The sequence below is a fragment of the Melanotaenia boesemani genome, chromosome 19, assembly GCF_017639745.1.
Source record: "Melanotaenia boesemani isolate fMelBoe1 chromosome 19, fMelBoe1.pri, whole genome shotgun sequence".
Classification (NCBI taxonomy): domain Eukaryota; kingdom Metazoa; phylum Chordata; class Actinopteri; order Atheriniformes; family Melanotaeniidae; genus Melanotaenia; species Melanotaenia boesemani.
In genome coordinates, this window is record NC_055700.1 from 25,695,363 (window position 1) to 25,715,351 (window position 19,989).

Consider the following 19,989-nt stretch of genomic DNA (forward strand, 5'->3'; position numbering starts at 1 on the left):
TGAATGTCATGCACCAATATATTTTTGTCAGGATGCTGGAGAAGGGATTGTAGGAGAAGCTGGAGGAGATGGAGGAGAAGAAACTGGAGGAGGGTGAGGTTGAAAGGATGAACATATGTTAATCATGACATGAAGCATTGTGACAAATGTTAGTGATGACAATCTGAATCAGAGCTTTCAAAGTTCAAACACCTGACATCCTGAGAGGCATGCTGCCTGAAGTCGGACATTTTGTTGATCAGGTGGAGGTCCTTGTGAGACAGTTGTTGATTGTTCCAACATGTCTACTGTTCCAACAGTAGACATTCCATCGTCTGCTGAAGCTGAGAGGAGTTTCAGCACACTGAGGAGGTTAGAGACCTGGCTTCACAACTGCATGAGGCAGAAACGCCTTAACAATGTGGCAGTTTGTCACATACATCAAGAAAGAGTTGATCCCTTGGACAAGAAGAAGCTCTGCCAGGAATTTATCTCTGCCAATGATCGCAGACAACATGTGTTTGGAAACTTTGGCTGAGTTCATTAGGTTGACACTTCTGTGGTCTTGTTGTTTACTTTTAATTTACAAAAACAATTTCAATGGTTCTGTGTAACACTTATTTAAAATAAAATTTAATACTTGACTACTTACATTGAATAAAGGACATTTTATTCAGTTTCTTCTCACCTGTGATGCCAGGTTGACCTGCCCACCATTGGGTGGTGCTATGTAAATGATGATATTCCATAAATAAGTAAAATTGGTGGTACTGAGTTAGTGTGAAGTTGACTAACAAGGTGAAACACAGAATTGGGTGATAATGTTTTGCTACATGTTTTACAACCAGTCAAACAAAAAAAAGGAACATTAAGCTTAAAAGTAGCAACAAAAAACTAGAAGAACTAGTAGAAAACACAGTGAGCTGAAAGATTAGTTTTATAAAAAATACTTCTGTCCCCCCCACCTCTGAAATCAAAACTCCGTCACTGCCTGTAATGCCAATATTATTATAGTCCAATACTTTCCAACATAAATAAATGGGCAATGCATTAAGCCCCTTTTAGACAAGATGTAACATTAATGACTTCTCTGACGAAGATATTACCTGGATGGGAGCATGTGTTGCTCTAAAACCTCTCAGCAGTGATGATACCATTCCAAATGCACGAGTTGCTATGTTTTTGGGCACTAATGCACCCATATACCATCAAGGATGTAGGCTTTTGAACTGAACACTGATTACAAGCTGTGTTGTACCTCACTTCTTTAGTTCAAAGGACACACTATCTATTATTTTCAAACAGAATTTCAAATTACAATTAGTCTGACCTGAAAGTTTTTTTCTTTGTTTGGGTCATGTCCATGTATGGCTTCTTCTTTATATGATAGAGCTTTAAATTGTGGATGGTACACCAAACTGTGTTAAAAGACAATGATTTCTGCAAGCGTTCCTGAACTCAAAGCCATGATTTCCATGACAGAATCATGCCTGTTTTTAATGTAGTGCTGCCTGAAGCCAAAACCATCACAGACATGTTGATTCTCCAAAAGAGGCTGTTGCAAGTCTTTGAAATAATCCATCATTCATTTGTAAATTATTCAGAAATGGAGAACATTTTAAATAGTTATTTTTAATTTTCGAATATGACAACATCATCAATCTTATCTAGATTGCAACAAGGAGGAAACCAGTGTTTTCCCAAAAGTCATAGCATTTATCTTAGTCAATAGACTGAATGTTATTAACCCTGTTATCTACTAAACACCTGCCTATTTTCACAGTAAATAAAATAATGAACAAATAACTTTAAGGTTTTTAGTTTAGTTTAGTCTCTACTTATAGTGCCCCGTGAATGAAACTATCATTTCTTTCACGTGTGTTTGGACACTCGGTCAGCATTTCATTGAGGTAGATCACTAGTGTAAAAGAGATGGTTTGTTATTCAGCAATGAACCAAAAAAAATCAATGTTTAAACATTCAGGTGATGAGGTGAAGCCAGATTCTCATATAAGTAATGCAGAGCCACCATTGACCCCACCAACCTCCTGACAGATAACACATGTGCAGAAGCAACAAAAACATAACAATGGAGAACATGAAAAATAATGAGTTCAAAATTGATGCAAAAAACTTAAAATATAAACATTTAGTTATATAATTAAATAACTGTTTGATATGAATCTATAGCCAATTGTTGCTGTGAGATGAGATATGAGCAAAGTTTAGTCATTTTCTAGTGTAAAACTATTAGCATTGCATTACTTAAAAGTGACAGTTGTGTTTTTTTATTATTATTTCTTTTTTCTTTTCTTTTTTGTTGTATGACCTTTAATTTAAAATTGCCCAGAGAGAAAAAACATAATACTCTTGAGAAGTAATTTCAAGTTTTTTCTGTGGTTGTCATAAAAGGAAAAGCAGAAATTTGTTGCTGTTTTTTTTGTTTTTGTTTTTTTTTGTTTTTGCTAGATGTCCCTATATCCATCACAATGGTACTTTAAGTTGAGATTTAAAGTTGCTTTTCATATCTTGCATGATTAAAACACATAAGCTGCATGAACTTGATCAGTTTGAATCACAGTCAATGACTAACCACAGAAGTACTCCAATATAAGTTGGTATGTGTTCCAGTGTAATATATGGCTCAGGTCAATAAATGTAAAATAAAAGAATGTAAAGCTCATTGTTTCTTTCATATGTCAATGTTTTAAGGCAAAATTTACAATTTTCTTCAAACATTGGACCATGTTTTCCCATGTTTTTCTTTTAACTACATTATTTCTAAATCAGTACCAGCTTGTAAATTCATGGGGGATGCCATTTTCATTTGTAGCTATTTGTTGCTCATGTGAAAACCCAGACCTTTGCATGGCATGCTTCTTTAGTCTTCTTGTATTGAAGTCTGTACAGCCGCTCTCTCCACACTAAAAGCCCCCTAATTCAATCTGTGCATGCATTACTGCATGTGTCCTATTGGCTGTAAGCTGAGAAGAAAAACCATTTGTAACAGTACTCTTTAAACTCAATTTGACAAAATGAGTGAATTTCAAATATATTTTTATATTTGATACATGTATTTTATATCATAAGCAGGTTTTCATTTCAGTCCTTTTTTAAGTGGCTGTGGGAGAGGCTGAGTCGACTTTCTTAGGAAAAAAAATCTTTTAACGTTTTTTTTAAATGTCCTTAGTATTGAAGTTATATTACATTAGCAAGGTGTCAGAGCTTGAGTGGAACCACTTTTATAGACCAGGAATTTTTTAATTGTTTCCACATTTTTTCTAATGTGAAGGAAATTGGTTTATTTAGGCAATGTTTTGTTTTAGCTATCTGTTGGTTTTTATTAGACAGGCTTGTCTTGTAATATAAATCAGGAAAACTGAAACCAAGGGAAAGGGGACTAACTAGGCACAGGTAAGATGAATGAACAATCAGACCAGGTGATCTAATGAGCAGGACACAGAAAGCAACACAAGACCGACATGACCCTAAATACTAAACTACAGTGTTCTGGTTTGTGTAGTTCTGTTACTGTCTCATTGTTGTAATGCATCAAATTAATATTTTTCTGCTAAATGCATGAGAAGTTACAAATTTTGTGTTACTGACCCCTTTATCCCTGACCAAATTTCCAGAAGAAATTCTAAAAAGACAAAGTAAATGAAGAAATGCTCCACAATTATAAGGTTCATAATTATGTTCTTGGTGTCTAAGGACAACTACAGACCGCGGAGAATGTATTCCCGGTATGAAAAATGTGTGTCTGTTACTCTGCCTGAGTAAATTGTAATATATTTGACAGAAGATAACATCACAATGATGCTAACAATGATTTCATGCACACAGATACCAGAGGTCATCATCACAGAAAATTGTTTCTAAACTATTTTTACACTAAAATACACTTTCAGCCCTGTTTTTTTTGGACCTGATTCAAATTAAATGGCTCTCCTCAACAGCTTGTCTTTCCAAGCATGTTAACCTATTAACCTGATTCAGGTTTTCTGCAGCAAAAGTCCAAAACCTGCAGGACATCTGGCCACGAGGACTGATTGATCTAGTTGAAAATATAGAGCATCATTTTTATTATTTTTAAGTTATATCTACATTTTTTCAGCCTTATAAGGGAAAATAAGGCTGAAAGGGTTAATATTCATGTATTTGGACCTGAACACCTTCTGTGAATGTATTTTCTACATTATTTTCACAAAATGACATTTTAATATATACTGTAATCCTGGATTAGTTGAGTTTACTAGAAATTTGTGTGGAACTTTCTGCATCAGGTAAGTGATGTTGCTGCTGTTTCAAACCAGGCGTGCTTAAACATTCTTTCATTCAATTGTATCACTTTCACCTGCCTAATCTAAAAATAAAGAAGGAAAATAGTGTATTTTAAGGTACATTTTAGAGCACAGCAGGGAGAATTTAGCCAGCCTGACAGATGTGAAGTTAAACAAATCAAACAAACTTTAATTCAGAAAACACACAAAGGGGCACCACCATCACCTCATCTTCCCCCCTTGGCATGTGGTGGGTGGGTGCCTTCTGGGGTTGGCGGCGGATCATTGACTGCTGTTGCTGTGAGTCCAGGTCACGGGGACAGCACGCCTTTAAGTTTTAATTACATTCAGTTATCAAAACAAGATAAACACTCATAAAAAACATCTTCTGGGGGGCGTGCCATGTAGTGCTGCTCTTGGGGCCCTGGGCCCTGCGCTCTGCCCCTTGATGGCCGATGCCCTGCAGGATTGCTGGCTTCCGATCTTGGTCTGTGCTCAGTGACAGCAAGGGGCTCTCGCTGGGGAATTCCTCTGCCACCTTCTGGGTGGGTCTGGGGTCATCGTAGTGGTAGGGTGGCTGGGATTTGTGCTCCGGTACTGCTGGTGGGTTTGCCGCTTTCTGGGCTGGTCTGCCTCTAGCCTTCGTAAAGACGTGGTCACATTTGGACAATCACACTCATCTGTGAGTTCTCTTACTCTGCATGCTGACATAGTTGCTGCTTGTCTTGTGGGTTTATACACTAAGAGCTACTTTTGTTTAGGCTTTTTGTGTGTGTGTTTCTGGTACTCTGGTTTTTGCTGTGATACATGTTTGTTTTTGTTTCTCAGTTTGCTCATCTCTTATAGGCACTCATGATGATTTCATAATTTATTTTCCTGTAAAAGCCATAGGAAATTCTCTGCTGTGTTTTCTGTACAGATGCTTGGATTGAAGGGTCATTGTCTTCTATCTGTTGTATATCTGTCTTCTCTTTCTTTTCTCTCCTTTTTATTTCTGTTTATACTTCTTTTTTTCTGTCCCCTCTGGTCAAGTCTAGTGATATTATGGAAATTCTGTAATTCTAAATAAATAAATAAGAATTTAAATAAAAAATCAGATTACCAAGAGGAGCCTTATATCCATAAAGCTCCCCCTGGCAATGCAAATTTGTTTGGCACAACACAGCAGCCAGACTATAATTCTGCTGCTACAGGACAAGTTAGGAAAAAATAAAAGTATTTGTGTGGAATCCTGTTCCACTTCAGTTTTTACAAATGCTGAAACTAAAGAGGTTAAGTTGTATCAAGACAGGAAACCATTAGTCTTTACTAAAAATCATTAGTTCACTTAACTAATTTATTGATACCAGCTGGTTTTTTGAAGTAACTCTCTTACGCAAACACTAGATCCTTCACATAAAGACTGAATCACACTGACTGTATCATGGGAGATCACCTCAAAAGACACAATTTCTTCCAGCTTAAGTATGGAACTAATCTAAAAATAATTCAAGATTTGCACTGAATTTTTAAATACACCTTTTAATGATATTAATTCAAAGGTGTCTCTTGCATATTTTTGGCAGTGGTTCCAAACCTGGGTGGGAGCTCCCAAGGGGGTCCCCAAAGCTTTGACCATTCAGAGCCATTGTGCTTAAAAATTAAGACCATGTCCACAGAGAAATGGGTTGAAGTGTGTCTGTGCATTTCGTTCACATGGAACTGGCACTTTGGGAGCCTGAAAACACAATTTTTTTAAACCAGATCCCAAAGTGAATAAATAGGGTCACCAAAATCTGCTATACAATATTTTATTACGTATCCATAGTAAAATAAATAAATAATTAAAAATAAATACATAAATAAAGCCACATATAAGGCTACAGCTTGTGCATCCAATCATTTTTTGTTCATATACAGGTGCTTATAGAGGTCAGTGAGCAGGTAGAGTTACAGTAGTGGAGCACTTCCTATCTATCCTGGTAACCTTTATTTTTTCTGCAACATTTAATTAATTAAACATGTCTGAGAAGCACCACAGTGCAGATGATTTTTCCCTACAAAAAAGTAAGACTATATCTTGTTAATTTAACTTCAGCTTCATTGAAGGACAGGACTCAGCCAGAATTCAGTATTTATGGTGAGAATCTCACTAATGAAAGCATAAATCCAAGCATGGTTTCAGCATGTGGTGGGGCAGGGGGTCCATGGTTTAGCATGAAGGGAGTCCTCAAGGATAACAGGTTGGGGACCAGCAGGATAGAGGTATCGATCTGCAATCTGCAGAACAGAGACAGTGGCATTAAAATATGTCAGTAATAATCATCATCTTTCTACCACTGATGCTTTATATACTGTATGTTAGAGGCTGTGGTGGTGGTGAGTTTCTTCACCTGTACTGTCCTTCTCACTTTTTGTACCACCCTTAAAATTTAAACAGAACAAAATGTTCCAACTTTGTCTAAATGTAAGCATAACACAGGAAGTTTTTTTTAAAATAACCACACCCCTCCAACACAAACATAACATGCTAATCATCCATCAGTACTATTAAAAACAAATTATTTGGTTTAGTAAGCAGTGATGGGAGTAACTGTTAAAATAAACTGCATTACTTTTCTCAGTACTGGGTAATCTAATTATTCTTTCCATCATTACAACACTGTTATCATTACTGAGGATAAAACATTACTGACAGCGTGTTACTATTGTAAGATGGGATTCATTTTGTTTGGGGTTAAATAAGTTTCGGATTTGTTCAGGCTACATTATGCTACTGCTACAACAAAAGAAAAAAATACCGATAAAATACTTAGAAATAGAATAACTCCCGCTCCCATTTTTTACAAATGTATTTAGTCTTTAGGCGATACATTGAATTTGTTGAAATGTTCTCACCCTTCTCTTTAGACCAGCTGCTACGTGTTTCTAGCTTTTTTTAGAGGTCAATTACAAAGGGAACAACAATAAAACAGTACATGGTTCACACCATGTTTACCAAAGTCGAATAAACCCAAACAGAATAAATAAAGTTGTTTTTCACTCATTTTAAGATGTCATTAACTAAACTTGTTTTACAAACGGCATACACCATTTTGACACCGTCGCACCGTCGCACTTGACTCACGTGAAGTTCATTAATATGTCCGCCTTTTCTAACCAGTTCTGCCAACCTAATAGACACATCATTACTTCTAATGTTGCGTTGTAAATTATTTTTTGCCATATCTGTTTCTCCGCGGGTATTAGCTAACTCTATTCCTTTTCTTATTTAAATTCTGGCGGACGCAGCGGCCGGAAAGCAGTGTTGGCTTCTGGGTAGTGCAGTTCTTTTTTATACTTGGTTACAGTGTAGGTTTATGGAGTAAAAACTACAAAATGGCGGCGCCTGTCTTTTTTTTTTCTTTTTTTCTATCTGCTCCCATTAACTTTTTATTCTGTACCGTCCCAATCACATGATTAATAGCAAAACTGACTCCCATCCCGTGGGAATCCTGCGGGAAACCCGTGAACCATGGGATTCCTGAAAAAATGTCAGCCTTTAGAAGAGTTGCCCTTTCACAGACACGTGAAATTTAAGTCATTCACAAATCATACTAAAACCTCTCGTATATCATACTGAAATCATTCGCACATTGTAATGAAACTTCTCATACACTATACTGAAATCTCCTGGACCTGGACAGCACTGGACAACATAAGTATCACCTGCGTTTGGAGTGTTCTCCAGGATATGAATCAGTGCTGTCCAGGTCTTCATTTGACAGCACTGCATATCTTAATGGCCGAGTTATGCTAGAAGGCTAGTTAGCATGTCTTCATTCAGACTTGCTACTGTTAGTTATCCGGTTGCTGTCGTGTTAGACCTAACCCTTAATAGTCTCTGCTGAGGCCAGTATAGTATTGAAGAAGCCAGCTTTTGGAAGCTGATATTACTTCCAGGCGGCTGAACTGATATTAGTACAGCAAAAGTCTTTAGAAAGCCTTTGCCTTTGTGTTTTCCAACTTCTCCTCTTCATTTCATTTTCCTCTTTTTATCTACAGTGTTACTTCTGTTTCAACTTAGATGACTTCCTTTTCAAGTAGTCTTTCATACACACTAGCGAACTGTGATTTCAGTATTATGTAATTAGAGTATTTCAGTATAGTATATGAGAGAACATTTCAATATAGTGTGAGAGCATTTCAGTATAGTGAATGAGAGCATTTCAGTATGGTTTCAGGTTGTTATTTTGTTTGAAGACTTCTCTCTAGACTGTACAACCACCTTTTCTTTCTACCCACCTGTACATTTCTAGCCATCAAGTCAGTATTTGCTGATGACTCTTTATCCCTTTTCTCAAGACATGATTTCACCTTTATTAATCTCCAGCCTTGGGAGAGCTTTCACATCCAAATTTTCTAGAGTTCCTCTTAAGTACTTTTGTCTTTGCCTCCTGCCTACAGGGTTCCCTGCAGTTGGGCTCCAGTGGACAGGGCCCACCCATTCAGAAATCAGGCCCTCCCATCCAGGAACTAGCCTTTTATTTCAATTTATTTACACTACCTGGCCGAGAGTCCAAGCATTGTGTAAAGTCTTCTCAAGCACATCCCAAAGATTCTCAGTAAAGTTCAGGTCTGGACTCTGTGGTGGTCAATCCATGTGTGAAAATGATGTTTCCTGTTCCCTGAACCACTCTTTCACAATCTAAGCCCCAGTAAATTCTGGCATTGCTATCTTGGAATATGGCCGTGACATCAGGGTGACCAGCTGACCTCATTCTTTGGACACATAATGTTGCTGAACCCAGACTTGCAGCAACCCCAGATCATAGACTGCCTCCACAGGCTTATACAGTAGATACTAGGCATGATGGCTGCATCCCTTCATCTGCCGCTCTTCTTACCCTGATGCTCCTGTCACTCTGAAACAGGGTAAATCTGGACTCATCAAACCACATGAGCTTCTTTCATTGCTCCCGAGTCCAATCTTTATGCTCCCTGGCAAATTGAAGCCTTTGTCTCTCATTAACCTCACTGATTAGTGATTGTCTTATGGCTACACAGCTGTTCAGTCACAATACCTTGAGTCACTTTACATTGTGCATGTGGAAATATTCTTACTATCACTATTAAACATAGTCCGGAGTTTTACTGGTGTTTTTCTTTACCAAACGTTTATGTGATCAGTAATCACCATCATTCAGTATTAGTATTGGCATTTTATACTTAATCTACTTTGATATGGGCCAGATATTGAATTTTTAAACTAGGTTACCCTCAACTTATGTGGGGGATATTTTCCCACTTTGGGTCCCTTAGTACCAACGTGGCCTGGTTTAACCACCACAGCATACCTGAGTATTGCTGCTGACCATGTCCATCCCTTTATGACCACAGTGGAGCATCTTCTGATGCTACTTCCAGCAGGATAATGCACCATGTCACAAAGCTCAGATCATCTCCACCTGTTTTCTTAAACATGACAATGAGTTCACTGGACTCCAACGGCCTCCACAGTCACCAGATCTCAGTCCAGTAGAGCAGCTTTGGGATGTGGTGGAACTGAAGATTCTCATCATGGATGCAGCCGACAAACCTGCAGTAACTGTGTGATGCTGTCATGTCAATATGGAGCAAAACCTCTGGGGAAGGTTTTCAACACCTTCCTGGTACCTTGCCAACCCAATACCAGAAAGGTGTACCTAATAAAGTGCCTGCTGAGCCTATAGGAACACAACAAAGTAATTTAATTGACGTATAATATTTTAAACTGCTGCCAAGCTAACGAAGGAAATGAGATTTTTAAGTTTTAACTTATTTTCATACGCTTAGCTATGGTAGCTCAGAGTTTTGTACTGGTGGAAAAACTGCTGTTCTAGTTTGCAAAATAAGAATTATAATGGCATCAATGGAAAAGCAAAATTTACACAGACTATTATGTGAATACTTATCACATTTTGGACTTATAATTTCACTCTTTTTTGACTTGAATAAAGTCAAAACAAGCAATAATGACCAGTTGTTTATGATGTCATCCAGTCAAGATGCAGATGAGGGGCTTTAGCTAAGTTTCACATTAAACAGCTGAATTAAGAAAAAAAATGGTCTCAGGGACTTTGATCCCAAAGAGTACTGAAAGGATGATCTTCTTGCATCATAGAAGTGTTCAGAACTTACTTCAAACTATCCGTCCATCCATCCGTCCATCCATCCATCCATCCATCCATCCAGTTCTGGGTCATTAATTTGACTTAGTAGTAAAAAATATATAATCATTAAGTCAATCATATTTCTGAGAACATAAACATCTTACTGGTATAGTTAAAGGGATCAGAGGACACAAATATATTACAGTAGACTGGTCAGAAAGTGGGCTAGCACAGAAGAAATGGGTCTTTAAGTTTGCATTAATTATTTATTCTTTTATGTATTTTCTTTTACAAATGCTCCAGATGGCTGGTTTAGGTAAGCAAACATGGACTCAACACATCAGTGAAAGCACAGATCTAAAGCTAGTTCCATGACTTTGACATTAAGTCTTATGAACTTCAGTGGTCTCCCAAGGCACCAGATCTGAATGCTGAAGAGGATTTTTTGGTTTGGTTTCAGAACAGGAGATCCATGGTCCATGAATGTGCAGCTGATAGAGTTGCAGAGGTGATGCCATGCAGTCGTGTCAACATGAGTCAACATGTCGAAGTAAGACTTCCAGCAAGAACCGAGAGCAAAGGGAGATCAAAAACCAGCAGGGTTTCTAGACAAATGGGTACTCACAGTTGACGATCTAAGCCCTAAATAATGTATCAGCGGAGGAGGACTGTCCCAACCTGGGACCCCTTCGGGAACAGGAGTCAGAGGCTTATGCGCTGGGCATGTCCAAGAATTGGAGATGATGGATGTCCAAGAATACATTCTTGAGATTAAACACAAAAAGGGTGCAGCCATCTTATTCGCCAATGAAGATTTAAATAAACAGATTTCAGAATAGGTTTGAGGTTTTGAGACAAAGTTTGACTGTGGTCTTTTCGGTCTCACCTGGTTCATTTCCAAGTACTGTATAGAGTATTTAAGCAGAGCATCTAACTTTCTATCACAGAGTCCACCATCCATCTTCTGTGCCAGAACTCAGAGAGCCGAGTGTTCAAAGAGGATGACCGTTGATTGACTAGAGAGGCTCGACAACCTGGATGGCCTGAAAGCTCCAATCCGAGAGTAAACATCTGCATCTGAGCAGGCACCCCATGACAAGTGTGGGCTGGGCGGGGTGGTGTGGATTACAGGCAGTGGGAGAGGAAACGATAGGACACGAGTTGCTGGAGGGGGAGAAGGTGGGGATGGTAGGGCAGGAGGTGGAGGGAGAGTAAGTGGAGGGGGAACAGGTGGGGGTAGCACTGAAGTGATGACCACAGGCGTCACTGCAGTTACGGTTTGAATCGGAGGATTTTCCTCAGGGATGGTTCCATTTTTGGACGGTGGGTCCTGACAAGGTGTGGGCTGCATTAGTTTATAGGTGGCTCTATGGTAGAAGCTGTTGTACTCCAAAGCATGTCTCGCCCTGGCGAGGTTCAGCCTGCAGGAAAAATATCAAATCAAATAAAATAATAAAAAATTGCAATAATAGTCAAATTAAATGTGTAACAAGCAGAATAGGAGCTAAAATGCAGTTAGCTTAGCACAAGAATAAAGCAGCTCTTTCTAAAGCTGGAGAATAATCTGTTGAATGTAGGTTTTACAAGAGACAACATATAGCATGTAAGAAATAATATAGTCTAGCATTTATTTCTAAAACTGTAAACAAATACAAATCATAGAGTAAAAAAACAACAACTTTGAAACTTGTTATTTAGTCAAGCTACGTTTACATGATAGCATGTAGCATTTCCTACATCATAGAAAGCACAGAGTGTTTTGAATTAAAGTTTGATTAAATATTAGAATAATGATCCCACTGAAAAAGGAAACTATGCCTCCTATAGCTTAACATAAGCGGACATGCATGTATAAATGTATGATTTACCTCACTGATGATGATGATTATTATTGTTGTTATTATTATTATTATTATTATTATTATTACTTATCATAAAATAATTTTACTTAATTTTATTTCTTCTTTTTCTAATTTTTATTTACAGTGTTTTTACATTAAATAAAAATCAAATAAATAAAAGAGAACTAGAAGCAAAGATAAATTTTCTCAAATTTTAGCTTCTTCAAATGTTTTGCTTTTCATTGTGGCCAAAAAGAATTTTCTGATCCAGAAAATTTTTGTGTTTCTTATGTCAATTTGCTAATTTTATTTCTTTTGGAACTAATGTATGTGTATGCTTCTGCATTTCTGGGTGTATACACAGTTGCTTTTTGTTCTTATACATAGAGGATACTTTCTTTTTCTCTTGACTGCTTATATTTATTTATTGAAGGTGGATATTTTATGATTTTAAAATGAACCATTTAAGCTATTCAGTCATCCCTGTTCAGGATAGTTAAGTAAAACAGTAAGGGGGTAAGCTGCTAGATCCCATGCACCACCCATGTACACACCTGTGTCTCATCTGTAAGAGTTTGTACAGCAGCAGCAGGATTATGGCTCCTGCCAAAGTCACCAGAAGTATTACCACCCTCAAATCCAAGTTCCAGCAGGATTTACCAGCAAGTCCAGGTGAACTGCAACTCCCACTGGGTGGTGTCTGTGGCTGAAAGGCCTGCTCCATTCCTCGCTTAGGATTGAAGTTGGCCAACACGGGCTGGATGGTGTCCAGAAGGATTGGGTGTTGTTTCCTGAGAAAAGCAGTCTCAGCCTGGGGAGGGATCTAGAGGGATGTGCTGATGACCAAGCTGCATCGCTGCCAGGCTGAATTCGTACGAATGTTGTCTGGTATGAATCAGTTCTCCATCATTTCTCAGAAGTGTGACCAGGAGTCTGCAGGAGGTTGTTTTTAGCAGCCCTGTAAAATAAGATTTCTTTGTCACCTGATATGACAGTTTTATTCCATAAAAGCACATTTATCATCGTTTCTACACACAACATAATTCAATGCACAATACCTACTTATATAGAGCCACTTCATACCAGTTCAAATACTTTTTTTTTTATCTCATCTAATTTTTAAAAACCAACACCAAATATTAAACATCTACAATAACATTTACATTTTTTCAGTGGGAGCTGAAAAACAAATTGTGGTTATAAATCTGACTAAATAAATATAGAAATTTATTTAACTGATACATGTCCAAAGAAATTATTTTGGTTTGGTCACTGATCATCTTCATGGTATTTAAACAATATTAATAGTTTAAGGGACCCTCAAAAAGTTGGGAAACAAAAGACATATTTATATAAATGTTTACAGAGTACATGTAAAACTGTTCTGGAAGATTCTTCAGTAACAGGTTAAATATTCAACAGGTGAGGGTGCCAGGATTGGGTATGAAAGAAACATCCACAAAAGACTTGAAGTAACTATGGGTTGCTGTTTACCACTTTAAGCCAAATTGCTAGAAAATCATTAATATCAATAATGATATTTTCTTTATTTTTTTCTTTTTTAAATTAGTCCAAGATTACAAACAACTTTGGCCTTTAAACAACAATATTATATGACTGTGGCTCAAGAGGAAGAGTGGACATCTTCCAGGTGAAAGGTTGGTAGTTCAACTGATTTCCCCATACTTTGGCAGGATAGTGAACCCCACGTTACCTCTGATGTATCATCAGTGTATGACAGATAGATAAAAATAACTAGATAATTACCAAGAACTGCTGCATGAATAGATGAATGTGGCTTTGAGAAGCCAAAAAGATAAAAAAAAAGTGTAATATAAGTACCATTAACCATTAATATTGTGAAAAGATTAAGGTAGTCTAGGGAAATCTCACCCTGTAGAGGTCAAGGATACAAACCACTGTTGGAATGCTGCAATACTTTGAGCCCTGAAGCAGCTTTACATAAAAAACTCTGATGCCACAGAAATCAATAGTGCTGCATGTGTATGGGATAATTACAGAAAACTATTTTTACCAACAACAGTCGTTCACAGCATCCAGAAATAAGCCTAAAACTATATTAAGAAAGAAAGTAGTCATTATTCAACTGTATTAAGAAATTCAGCTGAGGTCTCAGGACATGAGATCATCTCAACTGGACAGTGAATGTTTTCTGTGGTCAGACGAGTCCACATTTCAGCTTAAGTCATATCACAGGGGGAAAACTACAACACATTAAACAAAGAAAAACAATCAGTCAAAAACAACAACTAAAAAAGAAAAAAAAGAAAAAACATACAAAGCCTTTCACAATGTTTAAGGTCTAATATACAGACAAGTTCGACAATGGTTCCACAGTCTGGAAGAAAATCTAACAGAACGGCATACAGGGTTAGCCGAAACAGTGGTTAGGTTGTTTTCTGACTCACAAGCCCTACACAAGTGGTTCTCAAACTTGGGGGCACAGGAACACACACACACACACACACACACACACACACACACACACACACACACACACACACACACTCTTCCAAATGTTCCTTCCAACCTGGCTTAGCATAGCACACTTTTGTCTGATGTTTATATAGAGGCCTGCTCGAGATAACAAGGGACTCCATGATAGCTTCATAAAGGGCATGCAATTTCTTACAATGTTGTACATTCCTACAGTTCAGATCCCCACACAATAAGGCATCTTTTGGGACCTGAACATTATGCAGCAGTGCATCAGAATGACTAGCATATTTATTATGATCTTTCTTAGACAATTGTGACCAATCTGTTTTCCCTACATCAATGTCATTATCCGGAGGCAACAATACTGGTAAATTGCCTGTGTTCAACACCACCACGAACCGGCAACCCTCAGGCTACAAGATGATCACTCTACCCACTGAGCCACGCCGACACATAATAACTATTTTCACCATATCGATGGAGTCATGGGCATCCACTGTACAGAGGCAGTGGTCTAGCCAGGAAGTGCAGTGCCAGGCCTCGCTGTTAGAGCCCATTTGGCAATAGCACCTTACTAGATAAAATCAATCCACTGTCTGAACAAAAAGAGTTGGCATCAGTTACATCTGCATTCATATCACCAACAACTAGATCCTAAATAAAAGACATAATAAATGTTAATCTATTGAGGTACTAATCCTCGTTTTGTATGCACTCATTTGGCATACAGACATTCAAAATTCAAATCAAATCAAACTTTATTTATAAAGCACTTTTCATGCTGAAGGCAACACAAAGTGCTTTACACAAAAAAAAAGGAATTTATGCATGTTCAAAATAAAACGAGCCTTTACACACATCAAAATAGATTACAAAACAATTAATAAAATATCACTTAGTCTTTCACACAGTTGCACACATATACATGTATAAACACCCACAAAGCAGCCCCCCTCATTCTGCACAAACATGACTCCCTAATTTCTGTCTCTAAATTGAATGTAGGTATAAAATACTAAGAGTTATAACATCTGGCTTAATGCTGCTGTGAGGAAACAATATCATGGGGATCCAACCACACCAGGAGCCAGTCTACCCATGTCCAATTATTATTTTCTTATCATTTCAACACAGCTCAATCCCAAAAGTCCAGTCAACTCCCAATCTTACTGCATAACATTAAACAATGGTCATATTTTTATTCCACACTGTGGCTACAACATCTCTTGGACACACATCTTTTCATCAGTTTTTCCACAACACGGCGTGATTTATCAGTTTCACTGTGGCTGGCACACAGTCCACGTGCCTTGTAAGACATAACACAGATGTTCATAGGGAGATTAATTCATATTAAAGCAGCTACAATGCAGACTGGCTTTCATGTGGAGTTGCTTTTCTAGGAAAAAAGAGTTGGACTCTACATGCCAAAGATGTAAAAAATATATATATATTCAAGGTGATACAAACAAATGATGTTAGAGCCAGCATCTGTGGTACATTTCATATAAAAAATTTCAACTAATGCATGGGTAACTTGCATATGTCTAAAGATGTAGAATGTTCTTATTAAATTTCTTTCATATTAAAGAGGACGATCAGGCAACAACAACCAGAAACTGTTGAGCTGAAATCAAGATAAAAGAAACAAATTATTCTTCAAAAATACAACAATTATCATCCTTAGTTTCCAAATTATTAAATATATAATTTAAAGTATGGGGAGTGTAACACAGTACGTAGGAATTGGGGTGTCTGACAGAATCAGGCAACCATGTTTTAACATTAGTCACAACCAAGTACTGCTTCTAGAATTTGCTGTGGCATTTTTTACTTTGAAATGAGTGTTATTTTTCTATTTACAGTTTCCCATTGGACATAGTGAGACACAGTAGACTGGTCCTTTACATAGTACAAAATGTCTTTTAAACTACATATTAAACAAATTCAAGACAAATATTTCTCACGGGGTAGTTTTAAAATTTTACAACTTAAGTAATGCTGAAATGTATTATGTCTAGGACCTCTGTTAATTACCACGTAATTAGCAGCTAACATTATCTGTGTGTTAGTAAATTGATCTGTATTTTCTTTAAGTAAACAAACCAAGAAGACATTTAAAATATCTTCAAGAATATGAAATGTAAAAAGTAGAAAAGCACTGCTTTATTATAAACAAAACCTCAAAACTGCCACTCCCTTAATGTTTAAATTTTACAAGAAGTCTCCAACTTACGTCATTCATGTGTGGCAGCATTGCAGGTAAATTCATAAAGACAAGACAAGAAGACGCTCATGTGAAGATCTGTCTGGCTTTCCAGGACCAAATGCCAGATCTTGAGTACACACCAATGGAGAGGAAGCTAGTAAAACAGCAGGAAACAGAGCACTTCCCGAACACACAGTACGACAATGTGATTGGAGAGCACTTCCTATTGCCATGGTTACAGGAAACCGGTCAAGGATATCTTTTCTTATGAACTCAATAACAGTCTGAACAAAGCACACACTCATTTGTAATCACACAGATGTAAACCCAGCAGAACAGATGACAATGGGCGGGTTGATGAAATTTCTCTCCAATCCCAAAACTTTTACATACCCTCCACCAGTGTAGGAAAGGAAGCAAATTAAGCCTCTTATCGCGTCTTACTGGTGGACATAATAGAAACTTCTGCTGTACAGGGGTTTGCAAGGCCTCTTTATTTGATAAATCAGAGGTGGCATCGCATGTTTACTACCCTTTTGTTTTTAATATAAATTCAAGGTAAAAACAACATAATCTATACAAGCAAACTGCTGTTACTGAGCACATGTAAAACGTCCCACACTAGTCCGTTTGTTCCAGCATGGATCACCACAGTGAAATGCGGGCCCCTATCTGATTGAGCTGTTGTTCTGGGGGCAGATAAATGAGTGTCACAGAAAAAGGCCCACTCCATATTGAGTCCAGCTCTCATTTATCAGGCTAATAAGTTGTGATGCCAGGCCAAGTGAAAAGAGAGAAACTCTCAGCTGTTACTCAATATCCCTTCCAGGCACCCTCACAACCCCCTGATATCAAAGAGGGGAGTAATATTAAAAGATCTGTTATCAGAAGCCCAATTGTGGTTTGGATCCAGAAAAGAATCCACAAGCTTTATCTCTTAAATATGTGCCTTCATTCTGAGATCTTCCGTTAGTTAATTAGTACCTGCTGCTGTATTTCTGTACACTTCTCTTACACTGGTTGAGTCAACTATTTCCTGTACTTACTGTCGATCAATCAGACTGTGCTGTGAATGACTCGTCAAACAAATTATATATAATGAAGAGAAAAAAAGTTCATAGACTTGACTTTGTAAAAGTAGTGAAATGCAGCCATGTGCTAACATTTAAGTCAATAAATAAAAAAAGATTAATGTGGAAATGCTAAATGCCTAAATTCTTCTTTATTAAAATGTACATTTTTAATAAAAGTTGAGCTGAACTTTCACATTTATTGAGGCTTTTGTAAATATGGGAAAGAAAATACAAAGGTACACGCAATGATGGGTGTAGTAACATGATTATAGTGGCGCAGCTGTGTGAGGATGATGGTGATGATTCTGCCAAGAGGGTAATGAGAATTTGATTATAATGACTAGCAAAGATGACAGTGATGATGAGCAGATTGTTTATGAAAGTACGACAAAGATGTTGGCGACGAAGGATAATAAAGGTGATGATGGTTATGGTTGTAAATACAAGAGATTAAAAACCTCTTAATGCCCGATTAATTTAAAATTATAGAAAAACAGAAAACTGGAATAAAAGTACAATTTAATGTTTAATAATTTAATGACAATTAATAAATAAAGATAAATGATAATTAATATGAAAATGAATATTTACATATTCAAGAATAAAAGCAAATAAATATATTAAATTAGTTAGATAAAAAGAAATAAAATTTAAAAAGGCTAGAAGATGAAGATAGTGTAATTGGTGACAATGAAGGAAGAGCTTATGAAAAAGATGGCAGGAGTAGTGTTGCTATGGTGACAGTTGTAAAACAAACAAATTATTATACTGTGTGGGAAATAAACAAAATTTTTTATGATCTAATAATTTCAGTTTTTTCTTTTTGCCTTTGTTTCTATTGAAGGCAAAAAAGCAAAACACAAACCATCAAAAATAAATAAAGTGGTTTTTAATTATCATTATACATGATAATATTTTGATTATATTGTCATCATTAATGCATTTTTATTATCTGACAAAGGCCAAAAATCATTTGAATGCAAGTAGTTTTTTTTCTCTCTCTCGTATAAAAGATCCTTCAAAAATTCACTTATCTTACATGATATCAATGTTATTAAAAATGTATTCTTATTATCTGACAAAGACCAACGAATATCATGACAGAAAAGATGAAGATCAGAGTGAGAATGATGGAGGCAGTTATGCCATGAAAGACATGTGGATGAGATTATGGCAACCATAATAGTGACAACAGCCACAACAACGATGACGCTAATGGTGATGAGGATGTGCGAGTCATGTGGATGCACTACAGATGTTTATTATGCTGATGATGAGCACAATGATGAAGAAAATTACAGATATTGATAATCAGAGTGGAGATGGGATTGCAGTTGCAACGTGACAAGGATGACAATTCACTGAAGCTGTTGAGACTGAAGTTGGTGATGGTGGTAATAAGGATGATGATGATAATTAGGATATGGGTGATGATGAGGATGAAGAGGGTATATGTGCTGATAATGCATTAAAGCTGGTGATGGCACCTGTGGTTTAAATCCAGTGGAGAGAATTCTCCAGTTAATGATCCCAGAGATGTAAATCTATGCATGTGCTCTCACTGTGAAGGGCTAATGTGGCTGTTTTTCCCTCCGTGTGACAGGCGGCTGAAGTAGGAGTTAAGTGATTGGACTTTTTTTCTTCTTTCTCAGTGTATGACTAAAGACTACCAAGAAGCTGTTAAGTGTTCTTTGACTGGCCATTATTAACCCACGCTGTTAAATCCAACAACGTCCATCAAATCCTGCACACTAGAGGCCCCATCAAAACTATATAATATTGTGAGGGGGTGCTTGATATCACACAGAAAAACTTGATCAGTGGAGGGCCTGAAAACAATGTTCTGAATTCCAGTCATAACAGATACCAAAACTTGAAAAAATATTGAAAAAACCCAGTGACAACCTTTGAGTTAGCTTCAAGTTAACAGAACCAAAAATAAACTCATGTAATAATTTTGCAACAAACGTGATGGAAAACCTAATAACTGATCAGAGAAAGAGAGCCAGTGTTTTGCCTTATTAAAGCAACACT

At 37.2% G+C, this 19,989-nt stretch overlaps 1 protein-coding gene across 1 annotated transcript; it reads right to left on the bottom strand.

Annotated features, from left to right (window-relative positions):
- Positions 1–10,512: 10,512 nt before the first annotated feature.
- Positions 10,513–17,014, bottom strand: LOC121630112 (arabinogalactan protein 1). The gene is made up of 3 exons (XM_041970192.1): positions 16,910–17,014; positions 12,768–13,171; positions 10,513–11,793 (listed from the first exon to the last, which is right to left on the bottom strand). Exons 2-3 carry the CDS (start codon positions 12,935–12,937, stop codon positions 11,349–11,351), a joined length of 615 nt encoding a protein of 204 aa, XP_041826126.1. The 5' UTR covers positions 12,938–13,171; positions 16,910–17,014; the 3' UTR covers positions 10,513–11,348.
- Positions 17,015–19,989: the final 2,975 nt, after the last annotated feature.